General features: G+C 41.9%; 1 protein-coding gene across 1 annotated transcript in view; it reads left to right on the top strand.

Moving 5' to 3' along the window:
- The window catches only part of LOC134658394 (protein MON2 homolog), a 57439-nt gene extending 31813 nt beyond the window's left edge, over nucleotides 1-25626 (top strand). The window contains exons 18-38 of the mRNA XM_063514078.1: nucleotides 678-789; nucleotides 1417-1544; nucleotides 2161-2262; nucleotides 3061-3171; nucleotides 3728-3903; nucleotides 5500-5662; nucleotides 7924-8068; nucleotides 8369-8511; nucleotides 11816-11923; nucleotides 12749-12883; nucleotides 13230-13386; nucleotides 15571-15673; nucleotides 16500-16653; nucleotides 18132-18296; nucleotides 19814-19912; nucleotides 20435-20538; nucleotides 21208-21359; nucleotides 22125-22229; nucleotides 23569-23668; nucleotides 24426-24538; nucleotides 25484-25626. Coding sequence (XP_063370148.1) covers nucleotides 678-789; nucleotides 1417-1544; nucleotides 2161-2262; nucleotides 3061-3171; nucleotides 3728-3903; nucleotides 5500-5662; nucleotides 7924-8068; nucleotides 8369-8511; nucleotides 11816-11923; nucleotides 12749-12883; nucleotides 13230-13386; nucleotides 15571-15673; nucleotides 16500-16653; nucleotides 18132-18296; nucleotides 19814-19912; nucleotides 20435-20538; nucleotides 21208-21359; nucleotides 22125-22229; nucleotides 23569-23668; nucleotides 24426-24538; nucleotides 25484-25596 — 2688 coding nt within the window. The 3' untranslated portion in view covers nucleotides 25597-25626. The remainder of the gene's footprint in view (nucleotides 1-677; nucleotides 790-1416; nucleotides 1545-2160; nucleotides 2263-3060; nucleotides 3172-3727; nucleotides 3904-5499; nucleotides 5663-7923; nucleotides 8069-8368; nucleotides 8512-11815; nucleotides 11924-12748; nucleotides 12884-13229; nucleotides 13387-15570; nucleotides 15674-16499; nucleotides 16654-18131; nucleotides 18297-19813; nucleotides 19913-20434; nucleotides 20539-21207; nucleotides 21360-22124; nucleotides 22230-23568; nucleotides 23669-24425; nucleotides 24539-25483) is intronic.
- Nucleotides 25627-26426: the final 800 nt, after the last annotated feature.

The raw sequence follows: 26426 nt of genomic DNA on the forward strand, positions 1-26426 counted from the left end.
AGGCTTTATGATGAAAAGTTTCAAAATGTAGATATTTTTCTTGAAACACTATCTAATTTCAAACGATTATCTTTACAATGTATTCAACAGGCATTATAATTGTTAACTTTCAAGTTTTCTGGCACTGTTCATTAATACACCGTTTAAGTATGTTTGATTTATATAGATAATTCATAATTCTTATGTATTTTCATATTTTAATGTTCAGGTTTATATAATCCAATTAAGGAAACTGTAAGTCTACTACATTACTAAATGCTATTGTATCCAATGTAGCAATACGAGACTGTTTGTTTCTAAATAAATAAAAAAAAAAAAAAAAAAAATTTACTTGGAGGATGAAATATCATCAGAAGAGGAAAATAATCGTAGTACGGAATCATTTATTCAAATCTCGTGTCATTTATTCAAAATGGCGTCACCGCTATCTAATAAAACGTTCACGAAACTATCGACACCGTCATGACGGCCGTCAATCAAATGACGGCACCGCTTTTTTACGTTACGTTGACAATCAACGCCGTCTAGGAAACCGCGCCATCTTGTTTACATAGACAACGTTCTAGTGACGTCATTCACCGCTATATAGCGGCCGTCATATGACGGCACCGTTTTCGGAGGAATCCAAAGCTTTAGGCATGCTGGCCATTTATTAAATATGTGTTGTACTCTCACAGGTATGGATCCTAGGACTGAAGCCCTCGACCGGGGGATCCATGAAGGCGTCCCGCGCCAGCGCAGACGCCAACGCGGTCATGAGCACCTCCGCTGTCATGGCCGACCTGCCAGGTTTCTTGAAGTTGATCATATTGCCAATTGCCAGAGACACGCATGATACAGTGGGCCAAGAAAGTGGTCTACCAGTTTTAACGAAAGTTTCTGCGAGATCTAACGATCGCTAAGGTTGACAATTGTCACTAACATAATATTATTGCAAGGGGAAATCGACCTTGTTGTCTCATGACGTTCAAACGAACCTCAACCGTAGGGTGGTAGACAACACTTTTGGCCGACTGTACCATCGCCCACAACACAGCTACATCTGTGACCCTTATGCCTTTTGTAATAAGGTCCACCGATGTACAGTTAAGAGCTTTGTACGATAGACGATAAACGCAACTATAAACAAATTTTTAACAAGCAGAAACGTCTGAGAAGCAGTCTGTTAAGCTTAGAATAAATTTAAAAGTGGAAAAATTACTGCCTTGGGTGAGAAACTCACGCCTCTGGATCGATACCCCAGCGCTCTGCCAACTGAGCCACCAAGACCTCATCCATAGCCAAATCTTTCCACCATAAAACCACTCCACTTTCACCACATTTCCACTTTTTTATTCTAAGCTTAATTGCAACCATATTCCTATGGTACCTACCTAGTTAACATTTAATGTCATCTAACCACAAAATTGTTTGCAGCGCTGTCAGCGATGCTGTCAGGAGTGTTTGAGTCGTCAAAGAACCTGGACGACGTGGCGCTACACCACCTGATCGACGCGCTTTGCAAGCTCAGCAACGAGGCCATGGAACTCGCTTATTCTAATAGGGTAAGTTACTGAGAAATTCCACCAACGACATACAATTCTTTGGTTCCGATCCTTTCGAGGATCTTCTTCGCGGAGCACCGACTGCACCGTCGTTACTGTTCGAGCGCGCGACGTATGTGCCTGATCGACGCGCTTTGCAAGCTCAGCAACGAGCCATGGAACTCGCCTATTCCAACAGGGTATGTTACTGAGAAATTCCACCAATTCTTTGGTTTCGATCCTTTCGAGGATCTTCTTCGCGGAGCACCGACTGCACAATCTTTACTGTTCGAGCGCGCGACGTATGTATGTATGCAAGCTCAGCAACGAGCCATGGAACTCGCTTATTCCAACAGGGTAAATTACTCATTAGCGTGTATTGTAGACGATTTATGGTGTAAAACCGGAGAGACATCCCATTACACCGGCTGGGACGGAATTAAGGAAACACAGGGATGCCCAGCACCTGCATTACCCTCTCGGCTTCACTGTCTTATCCCACAGGAAAGGCGAGCCAATAGTGTGGAGACAGGTCGGCTGCAGGAATCTGCCGCTTATTTCAGGTTGGACCCTACTCGCGCCTTACGGTAACTCATTCCGGATTTTATTTTGGAGTACATATAATGTATTGTTCCAGGAGCCATCATTATTTGCGGTCGCCAAGCTTCTAGAGACGGGTCTCGCCAACATGCACAGGATAGAGGTCATGTGGAGACCCATCACCAACCATCTGTTAGAAGTAAGTATACACGCGTATGTTCCATATTGTGGAAGTGGGTGGATCTCTGGAGCAGAAACATAGACCCACCAACCAGGGGGCGAAACTAATCCTTTCGGGTCCGTTGCTATTGCTCCGAGCAATGATTAAGGTTGGCACAACCTGACGTCCCTTTGCGTGTACGACCACAGACAAGATAATGACTTGAATTTTGACAACCCTAATGGGATAGCAGCATAAGAAAGGGACAGCATGATTCGTCCCTGAATCGCTGTCTAACTTCGGTTTTGTTGGAAGTTTCTTTTTTGTACGGTAGTACTATTACTTATTCTGTACCCCAACACAGATCGACGAACTGCCGGTTGTCGTTGACCCCATTAACCTCGTGCCGCCCAATGTACATTAGGATGTACACTGAGTTCCGATGGAATGTCAACCTTAATTAAAAACAAAGTAGGTAGAATTTCATTTGCCTCGTAAAATTATCGAACAAATTAAATTCAACCCTATTGTAAATATAACAAGATTCAAACTTGCTTGGCTATAATTTTGTATGGTTGGCAGCACGAGGTTAAGGGTGTCCTGTATTTGAATATCTGCTCATTTATTACATAAGCCCTTGCTACACGGTCGCCGACAAGCCTTCTAACCGTCTGACCTTGGTCTGTCCTTGGTCAGTTTTGGTCAAATTTTGTTGTAAACAACTGTCTACACGGTCCGGGACGGACCAAGGCCACGCGGTCTGGGGGCTTGTCGGTGACCGTGTAGCAAGGGCTTTAGGTATAGTATATGCACTGTTAAATTGTATATATCTCGCAGGTATGCCAACATCCCCACATACGAATGCGAGAGTGGGGCGTGGAGGCCATCACGTATTTGGTTCAGGCCGCGTTCCAGTACCACCACAACCACCCACACCTTGTCAACGAGGTATTATGCTTCAAACTCGGCACTTCGACCTGTATCTGTACAGACATCAGCAGAAGTTGCTAAGCGGGCCAGGTGTTCAAAATGATCCTGACGCGACTTTATTATTAAGAGAATAAGGGTCGGTGGCACTAAACTGTCCGTATCGTTAAAGAGTTCGCTAATTTTTTTTTTGTATGGAAAGTTTCATAGTAAAGCGCCGGCTGACGTTGATCAGTCTGTCAAATGTGGTTGGTGCAACTGGCCCTAAAGCTTTGGTTTCCTCCGATAGCGGTGCCGTCATATAGCGGCCGTCTCCATACAAATACTACGACATCCATATTTAGCCGGATAATTTAGTATGGAGACGGCCGCTATATGACGGCACCGCTATCCTAGGAAAACCGATCTTAAGAGCGTGTCAAGGTAATTTTGAACACCTCGCCTGCTTAGCAACTTCTGTTGCTAACTGTACATATTAAATGGCTGACTTTTTAGTAAACCATGTTTTTTTTTATTTGCCGCCTTTTTCTACTGACAAAGTGGGTGTGTCAGAGTATATTTTATAATTTTTCTGCAGGCTCGAGAACGCCTCCTGTTAGAACCGCTATCAGAGTTATGCGCTGTCCGCCATTGCGACGTGCGAGCGAGACAGCTAGAGTGTGCTGCAAGACTGCTCCACTCACGAGGAGAACAACTCGGGGCCGCCTGGCCGCTCATGATGGAGATCATCTCGGCTATATCCTCGCAGCACAGGTGAGGGTTCCAAGTTTATATTTAATAAAATTCCAGCGTCGATAAAGGCACTAACATATAACAATTTCAAAAACAAATGGTATAAATTATTGTGTGATTGTTGTTTTTATAGTCTAGATGAATTCTTTAGCTTTAAGTTTTAATTTAATACTTGTTAAATTTTATGTAATGTTAGTAATGTATACCTATGTAAATACTGTAAAAATCATTTCCAATTTCCTATTTCTATAAATGATATTTCTATTTCAAGTTTCACATGCCAAATGGCAGAATATAGTATATAAGTGCATGCGCTGTATATGTATTCAAGTGAATAAATCATTCATTCATTTATTCATTCATAAATCATTCATTCATTCATATGTCAGTAGGCTTCAAAGTAAAAAAAAAATATTGACACGCATATTGACGCGTTTTATCCGGATTTGGAAAAGTAGTAAGTATATATATATCCCAGTGATAGAAAGATACATATCACTCTTTTCTTTCTACTGACACATTTCGCCAATCCCTAGAAAGTACGAACGACAGGGTTAAGTGGAGGAAAGGACGGGAGGCCTTTGCCCAGCAGTGGGACAAAAAAGCCTTCCTGAGCTTACTGTTGGACTAAGTCAATCTGTGTAAGAATGTCCTATAATATTTATTTATTTATATTTATAAGAGATCCTACGTATACAAACGAGCACAAACGTACTGTAATTTGTCATAAATAATGTCAGGTCATATTCTCCGACCGTCCTTAGTCTGGGACCGGTCTGAAAACCAGCGCCGGCCATCTAGGCCCGGCACACGCTGAGACTGGAACCCTTTGCCTAATACAAAGATCTTCTCACTTTTGTTTTGTATATGATAACTTGTTTTGTTTTGTTGTGTGTTTGACCCTTGATCCAACCACCTAGCGAGAGTCTCTCAAGATGTCGGTCGAGACTCTTCGCTATTAGACCGTTCACTGAAACGACTATCGGGACAATGATCGTCGAATCAACATCCCACATGGCGGTTATCTCGTGAGCCAAGTCTAGGTACTTACTGGATTTGTCCTTCTCGGCTTTCACGGCTTATTATTATTATTAAGATTAAGATTAATTGTTTATTGCCACATACATGAAAATAAAATAGAGTTAGATTAACTCTATTTTATTTTCATGTATGTGGCAATAAACAATTAATCTTAATCTTAAATGCGATTTTGCTCACTCAGTGAGCAAAATGCGATTTTGCTCACTGTTTTTAAGTAGCAAAGTACCCTTGTTCGAGCTGCTGAGGTGAAAATTTAATTGTTGGTATATCTTAAGAAAACATGAGTGAATAGAGGTAAGTGATGAAGAAGGAATACATTTTTCGGGTTCTCTAATATGTTCTCACTGCTGAGGTGAAAAATGTTGTGTACTACACGAGATCAAAGTTATTTACATCTCGTGCGCTTTTGAGTCCCTTACTACGCTCAAGATTCTAAATTAGATTCACTCGCTACGCTCGTGAATCTATTATAGAATCTTTCGCTTGCACGGGACTCAAAATAAGCACTCGAAGAAATATCAAACTTTGATCTCTTGTTGTACAAATAACTATATTCTAAGAGTTGCCTCGTTTCAGTGAGCAACTGATCCGCTCAGCCTTCCAATGCGCCCAAGTGGTCGCCGGAGACCTACTGGGCTGCGCGGGGCCGCGCTGCCTGCGCCGGGTCCTCACCGCGGCCGCCGCCTTCGCGCTGCAGACCAGGGACCTCAACATCAGCCTCACGGCCGTCGGCCTCATGGTGAGACACATGGTCTAATAAAACATGGTCTTCTCTTCCCAGAGTGTCACTTGCCTACGTCACAATAACATTGCCACTTTATTTCAACATAACATGTTACATGGGTACATTATATCTATGGTTAATAAGTTAATTTATTTCTTTATAATTTAATAATTTTCATTTATATGTATTTTATCTTAAATTTTACAATAACACGTCATTTTTAATTATTCGTTAGCAATATCTTCCGATTCACGAAATAAATTTCAGACGTTCGGGTAATTCTGTTTACACTACTGGCAACACAGGATAGCGCTGTCACATTTGACAATCGGCCATTTTGTCCCTGACCGACCGTCCTTGTCGAACGCGTGTTAATTGTTATTTCCTTCTCGCTCAGTGTCAGCAGTCGCAGTGTTTTCCAAACTTTTCACGTCGTAAGCTTGGTAATTAATGTTTTGTTACGAAAATGGTTGGCTGCTCTATTCGGAACTGTAAGAGTAGGAGTGAAAAGTGCAGTATAGATTTGTTTTATTTTACTATGTTTCTACATGAATAACTTAAAATTAATGCCGTTAAAATAATTTTCACCGTTGGTTAAAATTCTCCCACATTTTAAAGTTTGAGAACCTGTAAACAGCATGATGACGTAGGCAAGTGACAGTTAGGTCATTCGCGAATCTCGGAAGAGAGTACCAGGCGGAGTATATTATTATACCATGGGTGAGACACAAGCACTAGTGGACAGGGTCTCGTATGCTATTTTATTTTTATTGCCATTTTCTTACTTAATGAATGTTTTAATTAGGTATACAGGATTTTGACTCTTGGAGACCTTATACATCTCTAAGGATAATTTGATTAACTACTATATATTGTAATCTTTTAGTTATGATGACACTTAGAGACATTTACATCTCTAAATAATTTTAGATTATAGTTTTGTATCTTTGTGTTCTTTTTTTTCAATACTATTGTTATAGCGTTTTTTTTTTGTAATTCGACATTTAGAGACTTTATACATCTCTATGTAATACTTTAGTTTGATTTTATATTTGCGGCTTAGAAAGTTGTATTTTATAATTGTAGATGTGTTTTTTTTTGCTGTATGTAAATTCCAAGTTGACGTGTAAAAGTGCCCTTGTGGCCTATTTGCTGAATAAATGTTGATGTTTGATGTTGAGGGTTCGAAATTATCCAGATAATAATAGTCTTTGATAATGATCCCAGGTTTGGATGGTGCTATATTTATTTTCTTTGAATTCTCAGGTAGTAAAAAAAATATTGGGGTGTTTTTTATATTTCAGGCTTAAAATTTTAGGTTATTATCAAATCGATAATTATCAGGCATAAAAATCACGATAATTATCAAGATAACTATCATTGATAATTATCCTGCTGGCAGATCTGCTACTATCATGTACTGCTCTCCTGGAACTCGGCCTTCGGCTTGGTATAGCGTGCTGCGATCAGACGCTCCGAGCCTTCGGCCTTATGCGAAGCTCGGCCTTTGGCCTCGCACGGATCGCCGAATGCGAAACTTCCTGCCTCGCACAGCTAAACTGTGGAATGAACTGTCGCCTGCGGTATTTCCAAACCTATACGACCTTCAAACCTTCAAGAAAAGAGCGTACTTACAACCCCTCTGGTGTTGCGGAAGTCCATGGGCGGCGGTAATCGCTTCTTATAAAAAATGCAGTGGCATAACTCCAATCAACCGAGGCCTGTAATAAATCCTTCTCATTGGAGCAATGAGGACCTGTGCAAGGCCCTCATCACCCCATTGTGAGTGTGTTTGTGTGAGGGCTTTTCGCTCAAATTGGGGTCCCTGTCGGGCGAAGATCCCGTGGCATTTTACCCGCTTTGCCTCCTTATAGTTAAAAGAAAGAAAGAAAACACATTTATTTATGACAAACACAGATGACAAAAACTTGTTGACAAATATACAATGTGTATATAACCTAAAGAGCAAATGCCATAAAAGGGTCACAACGCTGTTCTTCCGTTGTGACCCAGGCGTACGCCGATCGACGACGAGGCGGCTATGCTTTAAATAACTAATTAAAAACCTATAACTATACCTAAAACATAAAAATTAAACTAAACTATTAATACACTGCAACATTGCGGCAATTGCCGTATCTACAACAGCCCTGACAGCTGTCACTTGGCGTTAAGACCTCGGCCAATCGGATGCTCTGGGCCTTCAGCTCTATGCAGGGTTACTTGTTTAGCGATTGACAATTCTATAATCTTAATTAAAAATGTATTGTCCACAGTGGAATATATCAGACTACCTGTATCATAATCGAGACAAGTTGACGGCGGCGTTGGCGAACGATGCGGCCATCTGTCCCGAGGTTCCCAATCACGCCGAACTTCCCCCCTTAGATAAACTGTGGATGTGTCTCTATATTAGACTGAGTAAGTATTAATGGCTAAATTTAGGTATTTGCATGAAAAAACCCACTGCAAAGTTAAGAGACTATTCATAGATCTTATCAGGTGGAAAAAAGGTTGATGTATGGTCAGGGCTAGGCATGAGAGGGAATTAGAAGACGAGCGAAGCGAAGAGTCATATTAAAACGAATAGTGCCTAAACATAAACCAGTAATTGTCAATTAGGCGATTTACTGAATTGTTTTTTTTTAAAGGGTTTAATTTTTTCACAAGGGATTTTTCATTCGTCCACAACGGATTCAAAACTTTGTTTTTTCTGTCTAGGCGAGTTGTGCACGGAGCCCCGAGCACCCGTGCGGCGGGCCGCCAGCCAGACGCTGTTCAGCTGCATCGGCGCGCACGGGACCCTGCTGGGCAAGCCCGCCTGGCGGGCGCTGCTGGCCGTGCTGTTTCCCATGCTGGAGCAGGTATGTGAGCTGTGCACGGAGCCCCGAGCACCCGTGCGGCGGGCCGCCAGCCAGACGCTGTTCAGCTGCATCGGCGCGCACGGGACCCTGCTGGGCAAGCCCGCCTGGCGGGCGCTGCTGGCCGTGCTGTTTCCCATGCTGGAGCAGGTACGGAAGCAGACCCATCTACCTATACTAGCAACCCGCCTCGACTTCGCACGGGTTAACAAATTATTAGTGATGTACCGACTATTGATTTGGCCGACTAATCGGCGCTCGGATGGCCGATTAGTCGGCCGACTAGTCGGCTAGTCGGCCAGATCATTAGTTTGGTCGAAGTTCGGTTCAAATGCACTAAAAAACAATCGTTTTACCCCTTTCGTCGCGCTATTTATCATATAGTAACGCTAAAAAATTAAGTAAAAAAATCCTAAGGTTATATTACGGCGACCGCACAATGGGACATAAAAAAGCGACCACAAGGTCAATAATTTCGAACAAAAGTTTTCGTAAACACCCTAAATAAAAATTTGGGTAAAATAGGTAAAAAGCTTATGAAAATATGTGCTGTTTATTTCTTTTTGCCCTGTTTTTCTGTCACTTATAAAGTGCCAACTAATCGGCCATTTTTGCCGACTAGTCGCCGACTAATCGCCGACTACAAATGAGGCCGAATAGTCGGCTTTCCCGACTAGTCGGCGACTAGTCGGTACATCCCTACAAATGATACATAAACCTTCCTCTTGAATCACTCTATCTATTAAAAAAACCGCATCAAAATCCGTTGCATAGTTTTAAAGATCTAAGCATACATAGGGACAGATAGACATCGGGAAGCGACTTTGTTTTATACTATGTAGTGAAGTTGTGGCCCTAGAGTCAAAAACTTTAGAGACCCCAGTCTCAGACGATTGAACTGTCAATATCAGTTCATTTAACCGCCTAAAATACTTTAAGGTGGTTCGATTTTCATACAAAATTCAATCGACTTTCATTAAGTAACTACACACTATTACTACATAAATATATCCGCATTTATCTTCTTTCGAATATTCATTTTCTCTAAATGAATAGGAAAACAATGTTTCATACAGAAATCATGCAAAAATCATAGTTAACTTTTCATCAATTTTACGTATGTGTGCGTCACAAATGTCGTGTACGGATACATTTGCGACGTTGCCATACCATTTCCGACGTTGCCGGGCTGACCACGGCGTGAATTTGAAGTGCCGTCATGTTTAGTGCAATTTTGTTGACCTACCCGATTTTGTTGAATGAGTACCCGAATTTCGTCAGCTTAGCTAAGAACTATCATGGTGCGTTTTGTAAACAGTCGCTTTTTTGCTTACAAACAGAAGGTTCCCGGTTCAATCCCCAGTCATTGTATGCTGGGACATAACTTTTTGTATTTTTTTTACACCTAAATTTCGTATTGTTTTTTTTATATTTTTATTTAATTTTTCTTATTTTCAAAAATGTATGGGCTAAGCGTATTCGTTTAATTTTTACAAAGATAATTAGAAATTATACTTTACCTAATCTCTTTGATTTTTACAATCAGGACATCCTCACAGCAATAAAAAAGAAATGTATAAAATTTCCTGTGGTTGAAAATAATGGAATTTTGTCTATGAATGAAAAACACAATTATTACCTACTAGTTACTACCAAGTAAGTAAATTATAACTTGATTATAACTTTATTAGAATCCATATTGTTGCATCATCTTTCTTCCTATTACATTAGAGATTTCAGTCGGAGATTCGGTCATTACGTCAGGTTTTAGTATCAAAAATGTTTCCCAGCCTGCGTGACGTAGCGGAAACTAAAACTTCTATACAAATATTTGGGACATAGTTTTTATATTAGCTTCAGGATTCAACAAGAATATGCTAGTGATTCTGAGTTGGAAGAACCCAAAAAGATCATAATCTGTGAAAATCAGGTATTGAATTATTTTTTTTGAAAACGTTGATAAAGTAATTTATTGATAATAGCGACCCGCCCCGGCTTCGCACGGGTTAACAAATTATACATAAACCATCCTCTTGAATCACTCTATCTATTAAAAAAACCGCATCAAAATCCGTTGCGTACTTTTAAAGACCTAAGCATACAGAAAGACAGACAGGAAAGCGACTTTGTTTTATACTATGTAGTGATAGTGATAGCGATGATGATGATACTGAATATCTGGGGGAAGCGCTGGTGGCCTAGCGGAAAGAGCGTGCGACTTGCAATCCGGAGGTCGCGGGTTCTAACCCCGGCTCGTACCGTCGTACCAATGATTTTTCGGAGCTTTTGTACGAAATATCATTTGATACCTATTTACCGGAACCTATTTATATACCGATACCTATTTTTCGGTGAAAGAAACCAATGTGAGGAAACCGGACTAATCCCAATAAGTTTACTCTCTGGGTTGGAAGGTCAGGGCAGTCGCTTTCGTAAAACTAGTGCCCATGCCAATTCTGGGATTAGTTGCCAAGCGGACCCCACGCGAGGAAGAAGAGATTAAATAACTGGGAGACCGACCAAAGCTCAGAAAACATATAAAAACCCAAAAATGCGCGTTTTCTCACAGATCAGACCTAGCTAAGAGATCAAACCCCTTATAGCAAATTTCATCGAAATCGTTAGAGCCGTTTCTGATATCATCCAAATATATAAATAAATATATATATATATAATAATTTCTCGTTAAGATAACACAAAAAGGACAAAAATTAACAAAATGAAATTATCTACTCGCACCAGTCTTGAACCCCAATCCTCTTGCACGTATTTCCACGAACATACCGTAACGCTATTGCAGCATATTTACGTTGTGTGAAATTGTCTACTACAAGCATCACTGAAACACTGTTTGCATGTGTGAGTTATAGTAGGAAAAAGCATGACAGCAACACTCCATCGACTTTAAAGGGTGGTTTCTGTACAATGAAGAATTCAATGTCTATTTTAATAGTTCAATATTTACTTAAAGAGTTCGCTAAACATACTTTTAAGTATACAAATACCAAGACCATTCCACAAAAAAATAAAACATGAAATTTTGCGAAAGTGGCGCCATCTAGCGAGGGTTAAGCTTTGAGTAACCTAGTCGAACCACCTTAAACAAAATTTTGACGCGGTGTTGGAACTTTTTATGCTATTTCATATAGCTTGGTAGAGATCTCTGACTACTTCTAAAAGAAACACAAATATCACATGTGTATAGCTGTAGAGATTGGCCAGCAGTGGTTTGGATTGTCTTACAGTGGATCATGATAAAACTGCTTTGTCAAATATGTTGTAAAATACAAAGTAAGTTTTTTTACAGGTCCAAAAACAGTCGAACATAGCTAGTTCAGAAAAAGTGGACACCGGCGAACACATACTTATACATCACACCAGAAACACGGCGCAGAAACAGTGGGCTGAGACACAGGTGATTATTACAATCACTTTAATTTTATTTAGTATTAAAGTTGCCTTGGTCCGTTCATACCTTTTTTTCTAACAATTGGAATTGAATAAAAATATATTGGAAAATCTGACTTCGCAAGGTTTTTAATCGATGCAGTTAAATCTCAAGTATCTCAACGTATACCTAAGACTGTAAGTATTGACTACATAAAAAATGCAACAGATAATATCTTGAAAACGATATTAGCAATTTGCAAGCAGATTTTACCTTACTGCGGGACTTATTTGATCCGACGAACTTTTATCCTCGTAAGTCCCCGTGTACCTACTTGTACAAGTACAAATTAAATTCGAGTTTTAACTCATATAGACATAAAAGCAAGTTTCAAATTCAAAAGCGCCAAAATTGCCCTGGGTCTTACGAGGTTATACTTTTTGAAGCGAAAACTTTAGCACTGGGCACTTTTTGAGGTGGGGAAAAATGACCCGTCAAATAACATTGAAAAACTCAATGTTATTTGACATTTATGTTGCGGACTTCTTTTCAAAACCTATACTTACCTTTTTACACACTCTTTACCTATGATCAAATAATTTGACGTTGTCATGGCAGTATGTAAATAAACATGTCAATGAAAAAGTGTGATCTTATTTAAGAATGATAATAATGTATAATAAATAAATAGAATACCTCCGCTAAACGTATGTATCGTGTTACCGGGCGTCGGTAACATAGTGAGGTGAGTTTTCACTTCTATCCGCACTCCCGGAGTGCAACCCGTTGTTTTTTTTTTCTTCATTACAACTGTAACTTTTTTTTCTCTTCATTACAACTGTGACTCCATAGGTGCTGACATTGTCAGGGGTGTCGCGCGTGTTCCACTCGCGGTTCCAGCTGCTCGTGACCGTGGGGGACTTCAACAGGTCGTGGGCAGCCCTACTGGACTATATCACTGACTTCGCTTTAAGGAAGAGTCATGAGGTAAACCTACTATAGGGTACATATTTGACTACTAGTCAAATCATTTTCTTTTTTCGAACTGTCAAAACGATTTTGCTACATGTAATTCATATGAAACACTAGCATTGTGACGTCATAATCAAATTACCTACTCTTTATACGGGTTTTAAAATAGAAATTGTGTCTAAAAATAACTGCTGTCTACGTTTCTCTATTAATCTTCTGGTGCTTTATTTCATACATGGTGTAATTTATACAGGCAGATACCCTATTTAGTCTTATTCCTAAAAATATAATTATGGGATCGTAATGTGATTGGGTACTTTAACTCGTTTCTAGCCTTACCTTATACACATTTTCTTCGCAGGTGTCCGTAGCAGCCCTCAAGTCGTTCCAAGAAGTGGTCTCAGCAGCTGGACGCGCCGCAGAAGCGGACCCCGACAGCGTCCTGCAGAAGAGGGTCTGGAGCTGCGCCTGGGCCGCCTGGACCCGGATAGCACAAGCCGTGCCCAACACCGACCCAGGTTACATATAGTTGTGTCCCAGGTGTAGCAGCACTAGTCCAAGAGGTAGTCTCAGCAGCTGGACGCGCCGCAGAAGCGGACCCCGACAGCGTCCTGCAGAAGAGGGTCTGGAGCTGCGCCTGGGCCGCCTGGACCCGGATAGCACAAGCCGTGCCCAACACCGACCCAGGTTACATATAGTTGTGTCCCAGGTGTAGCAGCACTAGTCCAAGAGGTAGTCTCAGCAGCTGGACGCGCCGCAGAAGCGGACCCCGACAGCGTCCTGCAGAAGAGGGTCTGGAGCTGCGCCTGGGCCGCCTGGACCCGGATAGCACAAGCCGTGCCCAACACCGACCCAGGTTACATATAGTTGTGTCCCAGGTGTAGCAGCACTAGTCCAAGAGGTAGTCTCAGCAGCTGGACGCGCCGCAGAAGCGGACCCCGACAGCGTCCTGCAGAAGAGGGTCTGGAGCTGCGCCTGGGCCGCCTGGACCCGGATAGCACAAGCCGTGCCCAACACCGACCCAGGTTACATATAGTTGTGTCCCAGGTGTAGCAGCACTAGTCCAAGAGGTAGTCTCAGCAGCTGGACGCGCCGCAGAAGCGGACCCCGACAGCGTCCTGCAGAAGAGGGTCTGGAGCTGCGCCTGGGCCGCCTGGACCCGGATAGCACAAGCCGTGCCCAACACCGACCCAGGTTACATATAGTTGTGTCCCAGGTGTAGCAGCACTAGTCCAAGAGGTAGTCTCAGCAGCTGGACGCGCCGCAGAAGCGGACCCCGACAGCGTCCTGCAGAAGAGGGTCTGGAGCTGCGCCTGGGCCGCCTGGACCCGGATAGCACAAGCCGTGCCCAACACCGACCCAGGTTACCTTTGAACCCTTAGTGTAAGGCCTGAGTGGACGCTCGAAGCGGAGCGTTCGGCGGGGCGTGCAGCGCCCTCCAGTACCATCGGTCCACTTTCCCAATCTGTCTACTTTACCAAAGGGTCCATTTTCGCGATCTGTGTACTTTACCGAACGGTCCACTTTCGCGATGTGTCCACTTTACCATCGGTCCACTTTCCCGGTCTGTCTACTTTGCCAAACGGTCCACTTTCCCGATTTGTCTACTTGAGCACGTTGTCTACTTTCGCCATTGGTTCACTCGTTTCGTAGCATAGTACCAACTTCGCGAACTTTCATTTGGCGATTCGCGAAATGTATTTTTTATACACGCAAACCACCAGTTTCTCTGAATACTAAAAACGCTTAGTGCCAGCATAATGCCAAGTCAATATGTGTCAACCTCAGAGGACCGACATATCAGTATTGTAACAGGTGCGAGTGAGACACCGTCATTGTTCTGACAGTATTTAATCAAATATAACTGATTGCGTTGCAGCAAATTACCGTTTTGTGACTACAACGAACAAAATGTCTGGGATCATTCCAGTAAACAATATCCCATGAAAAACATTTCATATAAAATGTTGCCAAGACGAAACCACAAGGCTCGGACTGTCAAAAAGTTATCAGATATCTTGTAGAGCCAAGCTTCTAACTCTGCAAGCCCTCACATGACAAACTCTACATCTTAGTCAACAAATGTGGCTTGGCCGTTTCGCTACCGTCACATGGGCGTGATGGGCGGAAGGTGAAATCTATTCATAATTTTTTATTATACAATTGTTTTTGTACTAACAAAACGGCCAAGCCACGTATTTTGACTAAGGTGTAGAGTTTGTGATGTTAGGGCTTGTAGAGTTAGAAGCTTGGCTCTACAAGATATCTGATAACTTTTTGACAGTCCGAGCCTTGTGGTTTCGTCTTGGCAACATTTTACATGAAATGTTTTTCTTGGGATCGGAAAAGCGGACCATTTGGTCAAGTAGACCAATGAAGAAAGTGGACCGATCGGCAATTAGACGGATCGGGAAAGTGGACCGATAGGTAATTAGACGGATTGAGAAAAGCAATTAGGCAGATCGGGAAAGTAGACCGTTTGGTAAAGTAGACAGATTGGGAAAATGGACCTATGGTACTGGAGGGGTGCAGCGTGGCGTCGGGCTCACAAGTGATGTGAGCAGCGTTTTTCACGATTTACGATATGCCTAGGAATTTCATGTTCTTCCTGATTATACGATCGGCCGCTGACATACAGACCTGTGATTAGGTTCTTTTTCGATTTAATTAGTTTTTCTATAATAAACGTGTTTCGTTAACAGTGGCGGAGGACGGCAAACCGGTGGACGCGTACGCGCCCTCGCTAAACTTCCTCACGACTCTCGTTCAGATCTTCCCTCTCATCTTCCAACACATACGGCCTACGTGAGTACCTATTATCATTAAGTACTCTTCGTAATTAAGTTTTAATAAAATAATATCGGTCGTAGCTTTGAAGCGCTGGTGGCCTAGCGTTAAGAGCATGCGACTTGCAATCCGGAGGTCGCGGGTTCAAACCCTGGCTCGTACCAATGAGTTTTTCGGAACTTATGTACGAAATATCATTTGATATTTACCAGTCGCTTTTCGGTGAAGGAAAACATCGTGAGGAAACCGGACTAATCCCAACAAGGGCCTAGTTTACCCTCTGGGTTGGAAGGTCAGATGGTAGTCGCTTTCGTTAAAACTAGTGCCCACGCCAATTACTGGGATTAGTTGCCAAGCGGACCCCAGGCTCCCATGAGCCGTGGCAAAAATGCCGGGACAACGCGAGGAAGATGATGATGATCGGTTGTAGCTTTGAAAAAAGACTAATTATTATAAAATTTATAAACCAATGTAAGAGTTCGCATTTTTGGATATTTTGACTCACCTAGTGTGTTTCAAAATTAAAAGTGGGCACACAAGTAATTTAAAACGTGGAAAAGAAAGGGGTTTAATCTATTATTTATCCCGAAAACCTAAAAACGACTACCATGACGATTTTTACGAAAAAGTGCATCACAATCTTAATTTAAAAACGAACATCATGTTTGAAATACGCATCCTAGAGAAATCCGGAATTGATCGCATAAAATGAAGTAACAGGGAATTTAGTATAAGATCACTAAGGAACAGGCCGGAGGGGCAGTTTAACGACTTACACGCAAAAGAGCTAGTATAAAATATTTCTCAAAAAACCGATATGCTATTTGTTGTAATATGTTAACAGGTTCACAGGCGCGGACGTGGAAAAACTAGGTGCATGTCTGTGTCGCATATGCAGCGTGCAGCCCGCCCCGTGCGCGCTCGACTCGCTGCCCGCGCCCGCCGCGTGCGCGCCCGTCAGCCTGCACGCGCTACACGCCATAGACACGGTGCACAAGGTAAGCAGCTCCGAAATCAAAACTTCGGTTAATAGGGATGATGACACATGTTGAATTTTATAACAAAATCTAGTAAAATAGATAGCAAACGAGCAATTTATCACAATAATGTGGATATTAAAATTAAATATTGAAAAATTACAAAATTACAGGACCTGAAAGTTTCAAAATTTAAGCTTTTTTTTAACTTCCAAAAACGATAAAAGTAAGGGTACCATTCGATTCCTTACATTTCATTCAAAAAAATATTGTATGGCAACTATATACATAAACGCAATATTTCACCGACAAAAACGCAATTTTCTTGTTTTGTCCATACTACAACGTGGACGATGACGTCACGGCCTCTGGCCGTTTTGTATAGGGCGTTTCGCGAGTGAAGTGCGACTGTCGGACTTTGACTACAATTTCTGACTTTTGTGTTACTTTAATGCAATGGGTCCCATATAGACATTTGATCCTAAAAACAAACCCGATCGATTGATACCATAAAAAAAAATAGTCATGTAGCCTATTACTTACTTACTGCTGTGGCGTAACGACCCGAAGTGGATCTTGGCTTCCGACACTAAAGACCGCCATGCCGCTCTGTCCAAAGCAGGGATGTTGCGAATATCCGCATCCGCAACCGCGGAACTTCCGCATTATTTTCAACATCCGCATCTGCATCCGCATCCGCATAAAATCGATGCGGAGTTTAATGCGGATGCGGATGTGGAACAGGTCGGTACAGGAACGTCTTAGCATCGGCGTAAGTGCTAGACTGCTAGGTAATTTAGTCATTAGCCAAAAAAACCTATTAGAAACGAGCAGTCAAGCGTGAGTTGGACTTAATGTACGGAACCCTTGGAACGCGAGTCCGACTCGAACTTGGCCGGTTTTTTGGAATTAGGATTACTAAAATGTAATATTTGACGTTTTTTATGTATCTATCTTGACATCCGCATCCGCGGATGTGCGCCTTTAAAAATCCGCATCCGCGGATGTCAAAAAATCGGCATCCGCAACATCCCTGGTCCAAAGCCGTTTTTGTCCAGTCGACGGCGCCGAGTTCGCTGTCTTTCTGCACTTCGTCTCTCTAGTTATCGGTGTGTCGGGAGGCCCTAAAAAAAGCCCTCCCACACACAGCAAAGACACCCAGCAAAATTCGTCCAGAATGCTAAAGAGAACAGAAAAACGCTTTTATTCATGTATACCAGCCATTCTCAAAGTGTGTTCCGCGGAACCCTAGGGTTTCGCGACACCCCTGCAGGGGTTCCGCAAGAATTTAGAATAATTTAATATAATAAAATAAGCATAATTATTATCCTTATTAATAAAAATATACACTTCTAAAAACTATTGTTTTATTGTAGGGTTCCATCAAGTATTTCGCTTTCCAAAAGGGTTTGGTCAAAAAAAAAGATTGAGAACCGCTGATGTAACAGTCACATATGTTCAATGTAGTATTACGTTCGTAACCGTTATTTTGTGATCAGGAAGCGTTGTCCCGGCACGAGCTGCTGCCGGCGCTGTTCTCCGCGCTGACGGCCCTGGCCCGGTCGTGCTCGGGCGCGGCGCGCACGCGCTGCCTGGCGGCCGCCGCGCAGCTGTACCGCGCCGCGCCGCCCGCCTCCGCGCCCGCCGCACCACAGCTACTCCAGGTATGTCCACACCCCGCCGACCCTTTTTTTAGGGTTCCGTACCTCAAACGCGAAAAAAACCGGCCAAGTGCGAGTCGGACTCGCGCACGGAGGGTTCCGCACCATCAACAAAAAATAAAGCAAAACAAGCAAAAAACGGTCACCCATCCAATTACTGACCACGCCCGACGTTGCTTAACTTCGGACAAAAATCACGTTTGTTGTATGGGAGCCCCACTTAAATCTTTATTTTATTCTGTTTTTAGTATTTGTTGTTATAGCGGCAACAGAAATACATCATCTGTGAAAATTTCAACTTTCTAGCTATCACGGTTCGTGAGATACAGCCTGGTGACGGACAGACGGACGGACGGACGGACAGCGGAGCCTTAGTAATAGGGTCCCGTTTTTACCCTTAGGGTACGGAACCCTTATAGGATCACTCGTGCGTCTGTCTGTCTGTCTGTCCGACCATCCCCCACCCCTCACATTTATCTCCAAACTGCTGGGTCTAAAATTTTGAAAAAAAATACACAAAGTTTTTTTACCTATAGATGACAGGAAAATCTATTAGAAATGTGCAGTCAAGCGTAAGTCCGACTTAATTACTTAGTTTTTGAACCGACCCTTACGGGGTTTTAATAGACATTTCAATCACGTTCCACATAAAAAATACGTTATTTGGAATGTAGGTATAAGTAACTTGATATATTATTATTGTAATACATATAAGGAGAGGCATGTAATACGACTCTCCTCCATATTAGGTTAGGAAGGTATCCATATAAGGAGAGTCATGTAAGATGACTCTCCTCCACATAAGGAAGGAAATTTAGGTCTTGCTACTGGACACCATCCACGTGTAAGTCTCCCCACCTAAACACGTGTAACCTAAATTCCCTAGGTTTATATAAATACCAGTTTTTAATCAATAAATTACAGTATTTACTCGGCACTCCTGTGTTTCACTACTTGGGTCCCATCCTTACATATTAAAAATTGGGTAATGTACGAACACCTTGGAACGCGAGTCCGACTCATACTTGACCGGTTTTTATACCAACCGGTGGCGATGGCAACAAGCGTGCGGTTCGCCTACAACTGAAATTGCACCTGTGTATGACATTTTTCACAGCACTGTACCGTTACCAATATACATAACTAACGACTCGCCCCGGCTTCGCAAGGGTTAACAAATTATACATAAACCTTCCTCTTGAATCACTGTATCTATTAAAAAACTCTAGATCTAAGCATACATAGGAACAGACAGACAGCGGGAAGCGACTTTGTTTTATACTATGTAGTGAGCGGATAAACAAGACCAAGTGCGGGTAGTTCGAAAAACTCGCGCGGTTAGAAGATGCTGATGTCAACTTAAGCCAGTCTTCTCCGAGACCACGGGGACAACGCCGTCCTCGAAACGTCGGAGGTAAATCTTAAAACCGCGATTAAGTCCCGTTGTACAATTTAATGTTGTGTAAAAATCGTGAAAGTTTAAATCAGTACTATGTAATAAAGTTGTTGTTTACACGCAGGCTCTTCATGCGGCTGTAAAGAAGTCGATAGCGGACAAGAGAAGACAGACCATCGACACGCCAGACGACACGTCGCAAATCTCCACACTATTGTTACAAGTAAGTTGTGTGACAAATGACAAAATTATTTTTACAGTACATATTTTCTGGGAATCTATTTCTAAATTGGACCTTAAGTTTTCTTGAGCAAGGTTCTCTCTAGAAGTACCGCTAAGAAAAAAATAAACCCTTTTGAAAAGACACTCCTCATATGGTGCTACTTTCCCGAACTAGTGCGAGAAAGAGCACTTTCCGTACGTATGTCGAAAGTTTAAAGTGCCAAATGTACCTACTGTAAAACGTTGTACGATACACGTGCGAATAAATAAGAGTGAGAGTTGCGAATTACCTCTTTTCCGCACTTGTATCGTAAATAACTAATTTCCTACTGCAATAGACTGCGACAAACACAAAGCTGCCGCCAAAACAAGTGACAATGGCCAACAAACGCTCACGTTTTTACAGACAATTGCTTCCCTTGGTACTCGCAAGTAAGCTCGATCTGTGTGAAATATTGTGAATCCGCCTAGTCAAGTAATAAAAACATCTGATCCTGCTGCAAACTATCTATCAAATTTGTAGGTGTTAGCGACGGGCCTGCCGCTAGCGAGGGAACAACCAGACGCGTACGAAGAGTTTTGGGAAACGCTGCCTGGTGTTTTAGAAACCTTCATGTTTGAAGCGCCGTAAGTACAAATATTCAATATATACATCATCATTCTAATTGTTATGTTGTTACATTGTTAATGTCACGTCAAAAGTGTGTATAATTTTTATTCTTATTGTTTTGGAAAACCAAAGCCATATTTACAAAATTACGAGCGTACAAATTCCCCAAGAAAATACAATGAAATCTATTTTATTTAAGGGGCTCCCCCACTCCAATGACCTTCGATACGAATCCCTTAGTTTTCTCACGTTTTTTGTAGCTTATCATATTAACCGCAACGGCTTTAAGCAATATATTTTCCTATATTTACTTCAAAGTTTATAGTATTCGATATATTTGGCATCAAAGTTGAACAATTTTAGGCCAATAAACTGGTTTTCTGGCCAAAAATCCTCGACACGTTTTTCGAGACGTCAAAGACGAACCCAACTATGTAGATTTCGTATATCTAAGATTCTTCACAGCAAACTAGATACGAAAAAAGTGATTTATTAGACAATGTTTAAAAAAAATCGTAAAAAATTAAGCATTCATTTCTTTCAAAATCCGGTCGACAAAATTAGAGATAAAAGATTGAAGAACCGATAGCCGTTTGTCTTATAATTCTATCTGTGTTGCACAATTTGGAGATACGATTCAAAACTTGTCAAAAATCGATGAAAACCGCAGGTTATTTTGTATTTAGCGGCAGTGGAACAGACGGCTGCGCGCTGGCATTAGTGGGCGTGGTCCGCGACGAGGTCCTGCGCGGCGCGCCCCGCGTGCCCGCGCGCCACGTGCGCGCCGCGCTCCAGCTAGTGCGCAAGGGCTCGCTGCACAAACAGCCGCCGTCGCCGCGTGAGTCATATCCTCGCACCACACCTACTGCCACTGGCGGGGTCGCCATGTCACGTAGAATGAGGGCAACCATCAAACCACTTCATCTTTTTATCTAGAATGGAAATTTACATAACTTGTTGTGTGAATTCTATGATTTTATGAAGGCACTCACTTTCTTAAACATGTAATCAATAATAGAGTAAACTCATTTTATAAAAAACATGGATGAATTCAAACATTATTTTTCTAATCCTAATAAAAGAGGTATAATCGAATTTAAACTATCGTGAGACATACTAAACATTAAGCTAATTTTACGGTTTTACGTTATCACGTGAGTGAAACCGTAAAGATAGCTTAAATGAGAGAAAACCTTGGTCTGGTATTAGATCATGACTTGATCGACGGGTTTAAGCTTCAGACATCTCTATCGCCGAACGTATAATTCTAAAACTCATATGTGGAAATAAAGTTTAGGTTATTGAACAATTTATACAATGTAATGAATTATTTATATATTGACGACCGGTCTGGCCTAGTGGGTAGTGACCCTGCCTGTGAAGCCGCGGTCCTGGGTTCGAATCCCAGTAAGGGCATTTATTTGTGTAATGAGCACAGATATTTGTTCCTGAGTCATGGTTGTTTTCTATGTATTTAAGTATTTGTATATTATATATCGTTGTCTGAGTACCCACAACACAAGCCTTCTTGAGCTTACCGTGGGGCTTAGTCAATTTGTGTAAAAATGTCCATTAATATTTATTTATTTATTTATTTTGACAGAAAACGAAGTGGAGCTCCGTGAGAGAGAGGAGTTCGCGCGCGCGTGCTTCGAGACCCTGCTGCAGTTCTCCATGCTCGAAGACGTTGCGCTGTCTGGTGTCGAAGGTAAACTAACTATAGCCCTTGCTACACGGTCGCCGACAAGCCTACTAACCGTCTGACCTTGGTCTGACCTTGGTCAGTTTTGGCATAGAGAAATATAATAAGACAAGAGTGCTCACTCCATACATCAGTTCAGACTATTAATTTCAGTGTCTACATCTAGCATCGAGTAGCGGAACTATCAGTACTGCTACTTGACAATAGATGTAGCACCGACCGGAAAGTCTTATGCTGTTGAGATAAGACTTTCCGGTCGGTGCTACATCTATTGTCAAGTAGCAGTACTGATAGTTCCGCTACTCGATGCTAGATGCTAATAGTTTTTTTGGTACTAAAACTGATGTATGGAGTGAGCACTCTATGTATTTTTTTCTCTATGGTTTTGGTCAAATTTTGTTGGAAACAACTGTCTACACGGTCCGTCCAGACCAAGGCCACCCGGTCTGAGGGGCTTGTCGGCGACCGTGTAGCAAGGGCTTAACTATTACGGCTCAGCGCCCAAAGAGGATCATGGCCTCCGAAACGAGAGCACACCACTTTTCCCGATCCTGCGCCGTTTCCTGCCAATTATTGGCTTGAAGCTGACGCAGATCCGCTTCCACACTGTCTCCCTAGAAAAACAAATAAAATGAATGAATATGTGTGTAGAAGGTATAAAGCTTTTGATATTTACCAGTTGTAATATCGTGAGGAAACCGGACTAATCCCAACAAGGTCTAGTTTCCTCTCTGAATTGGCAGATCATATTTTAGTCGCTATCATAAATACTAGAGCCTGCGCTAATTCTTGGGATTAGGTTGTCGAGTGACCAGGCCCCATTAGCGAACCGTGGCAAAACCGTCACGATAAGACTAGGAACATGACCACTCTTTAATTAAATTACAAGTAAAAAGAATCGTTTTGCTTAAAATAATATACCTTTTAAAATAGGACGCAATTTTACATTAATGGATTAGACTAATACAAACATACTCATCGTCATCTTCCTAGCGTTGTCCCGGCATTTTGCCACGGCTCATGGGAGCCTGGGGTCCGCTTGGCAACTAATCACAGTAATTGGCGTGGGCACTAGTTTTTACGAAAGCGACTGCCATCTGACCTTCCAACCCAGAGGGTAAACTAGGCCCTTATTGGGATTAGTCCGGTTTCCTCGCGAAGTTTTCCTTCACCGAAAAGCGACTGGTAAATATCAAATGATATTTAGTACATAAGTTCCGAAAAACTCATTAGTACGAGTCGGGGTTCGAACCCGCGACCTCCGACTAATACAAACATACTAATGCAAATAATATATTATTTACAAGTACACTGGCGGCCAATATAACAAACATTTTTGTTTCAGACGAGCAAGACCCCCTGGCGATAGCGGCGTTACTCGATCGGTTTCAAGAAGTCATATCAAAATACACACGGGACGAGGACAACTGCGAACCTCTACCTAGGTTTGTCATACTCTTTACTTTATTATCATTTCGTTTAGTTAAAATTCAACTTAATCAATAGGGATGATGACACGTGTTGAATTTTATACGACCACACATTCTACAGTATCGACGAATTTTTAAAACTTAAATTGTGAGATACCAAGAGTATAATTATAATTAACTAGAATAATGATTAAGTATTACCTATATTATTAGTTAATTTTATTCAATACGTTTTGTAAATAATTGACATGTAATATTAATATTATACAATAAATGATTATGATTATAACAAAATCTAGTAAAATAGATAGCAAATGAGCAATTTATCACAATATTGTGGATATAAAAAATATATATGAAAAGAATACAAAAATACAGCACCTGAAAGTTACAAAATTTAAGTTTTTTTAAACTTTCAAATACGAAATAAGTAAGGATACCATTCGATTTCTCACATTGTATATACATAAACGCAATATTTTACCGACAAAAATGCAATTTTCTTGTTTTGTTCATACTTCAAGATGCGATCTCAGTGACCTTGACGTCATGTTCACATAGCGATTTGTTAGGGGCGTTTCGCGAGTGAAGTACGACTGTCGGACTTTGACTATAATTTCTGACTCTTGTATTGCTTTAATGCCGTGGGTCCATTATAGACATTTGATTGATTGATACCATTTAAGTCAAATACCTTCAATTTGCAGAATTGTCAAATGCATTTTTAATGATAACAAAGTAATTAGTTCTAATATCGTACGATTTGTTCCAGGCATCAACTATCTGAGATCTCATTCGTGCTAAAAGCCGTAGCGACGTTAGCTGAGTCGATGCAGCAAGCGCCGAGGAATAAAGTCGATCCCGCCGCCTGGCAGAAACTCATAGGTGAGTTTATGTTATCGTTGTCAGTCTCGTGTATTATAGGTACACTTATAGTCTGTAACTTCGTAGACGAATTTGTAGACATCCCTATGTAATAACAATTTTGAATGATTCACGGTTTTTTTTTTTTTTTTTAATTGGAAATAGGTAAGCATTTGACCACAATCTCACCTGATGGTAAGTGCCGATGCAGTCTAGGATGGAACATGCTTACCTAAAAGATGTCTATTCACTCTCGATTTAAAAAGATCCAAGTTATAGTGGATTGGGAATAGATTTGCAGGAAGTGAATTCCACTCCTTAGCCGTTCGCATGATAAAGCTGGATGCATAGCGTTTGGTGCGAACCAGTGGCAGAGCAACAACGTAGGGGTGAAACGCAAGTCCGCGTCTAGTCTCGCGGTGGCAGAACGGGGATGGGGGGATTAGATTATGTAATCCCATCGCACACTCCCCGAAATGTATCCTGTAGAATACCGATAAACAAGCTACCTTTCTACGGTGTTCAAGGCTCTGCAGTCTAGCCTCAACCAATCCCGCATCTCCAATAAGCTTCCTAGCGCGCTTGTCTATGGAATCTAAGGCGGCTAGCTTCACAACACTTATATCGATCGGGATATGGACCGTGATTACCTTTTGTATTGTTTTCGAACTCACAATCAATCAGTGAAACTTTTATTTGTATGTAATGGTTGTGTGACATCGACGACCGGTCTGGCCTAGTGGGTAGTGATCCTGCCTGTGAAGCCGCGGGTTCGAATCCCTGTAAGGGCATTTATTTGTGTGTTGAGCACAGATATCTGTTCCTGAGTCTTGGTCGTTTTCTACGTATTTATGTATTTGTATATTATATATATCGTTGTCTGAGTAGGACCCACAACACAAGCCTTCTTGAGCTTACTGTGGGACTTAGTCTGTGTAATAATGTCCTATAATGTTTATTGTGCAGGTTTATACCCGTCGCTGGTGTCGCTGGCGTGTGGCGGGCGCGCGGCGGCGGCGCGCGGAGCCCTGCGCGAGGCGCTGCTGCAGTTCGGAGCCCTGCTCGCCAAGCCGCTCTAGCGCCGGACCGTCTACACCATACACATCTAGGTATAGTTTGTAGCTTTCTAGTAGACCCCGAAGGCTTATCCTATTGTCTATTGTTCAGTAAAACCGCACGTGCTACTTACCTGCAAAAAAGGGTCCTAATTATTCTATTTGGCACCTGAGCGCGGGCTAGTCCGACGCTCAAAAAACCAGTGTAGGTGCGCTCTCCGATAACGCGCCTCTGTTACGCATCTCGATGACACATTTTAGACTGGTTCTGTAGCGTTCGACTCGCCGGCACTCGGTAACCGAAGTACCGATTTTTTATGCAGGTGGTTGTGGCACGTGGCACGAGCGGTTTTACTTAACAATAGACAATAGGATTAGCCTTCGGGCTCTATTAGAAAGCTACAAACTATACTTGGGTACCGTTGTGGTGCAACGACCCGAAGTGGATCTTGCCTCCGACACCAAAGACCGCCACGCTACTCTGTCCAAAGCCGTTTCTGTCCAGTCGACGGCGCCGAGTTCGCTAAGGTCTTTTTCGAAAGTCAAAATAAAAAAATCCAAATTATTTATTTGTACTAGTAGTTATTTACGTCTAATAAAAATTCGTGCCTCGATCTTACAGCTCAATTTAACATAGCTGTACGGTCTCGTAAATTAGGTGGAAACCTGATCACCAAACGATTGACAATTCAGTTACCATAAACCCTTTTTTTTTTTGACGGAGTGGGAATGCATTTACTCACGGTGTGTGGGACTCGCCGCTCCTTATCGGGGGGTTACAATATTTTTCTTTTACACAGTGATGCTCGAACTGTATGAATATTTTTTTTAATAACTCCCTTCTTCAACAGAAA

The sequence above is a fragment of the Cydia amplana genome, chromosome 22 (genome assembly GCF_948474715.1).
Source record: "Cydia amplana chromosome 22, ilCydAmpl1.1, whole genome shotgun sequence".
Lineage (NCBI taxonomy): Eukaryota > Metazoa > Arthropoda > Insecta > Lepidoptera > Tortricidae > Cydia > Cydia amplana.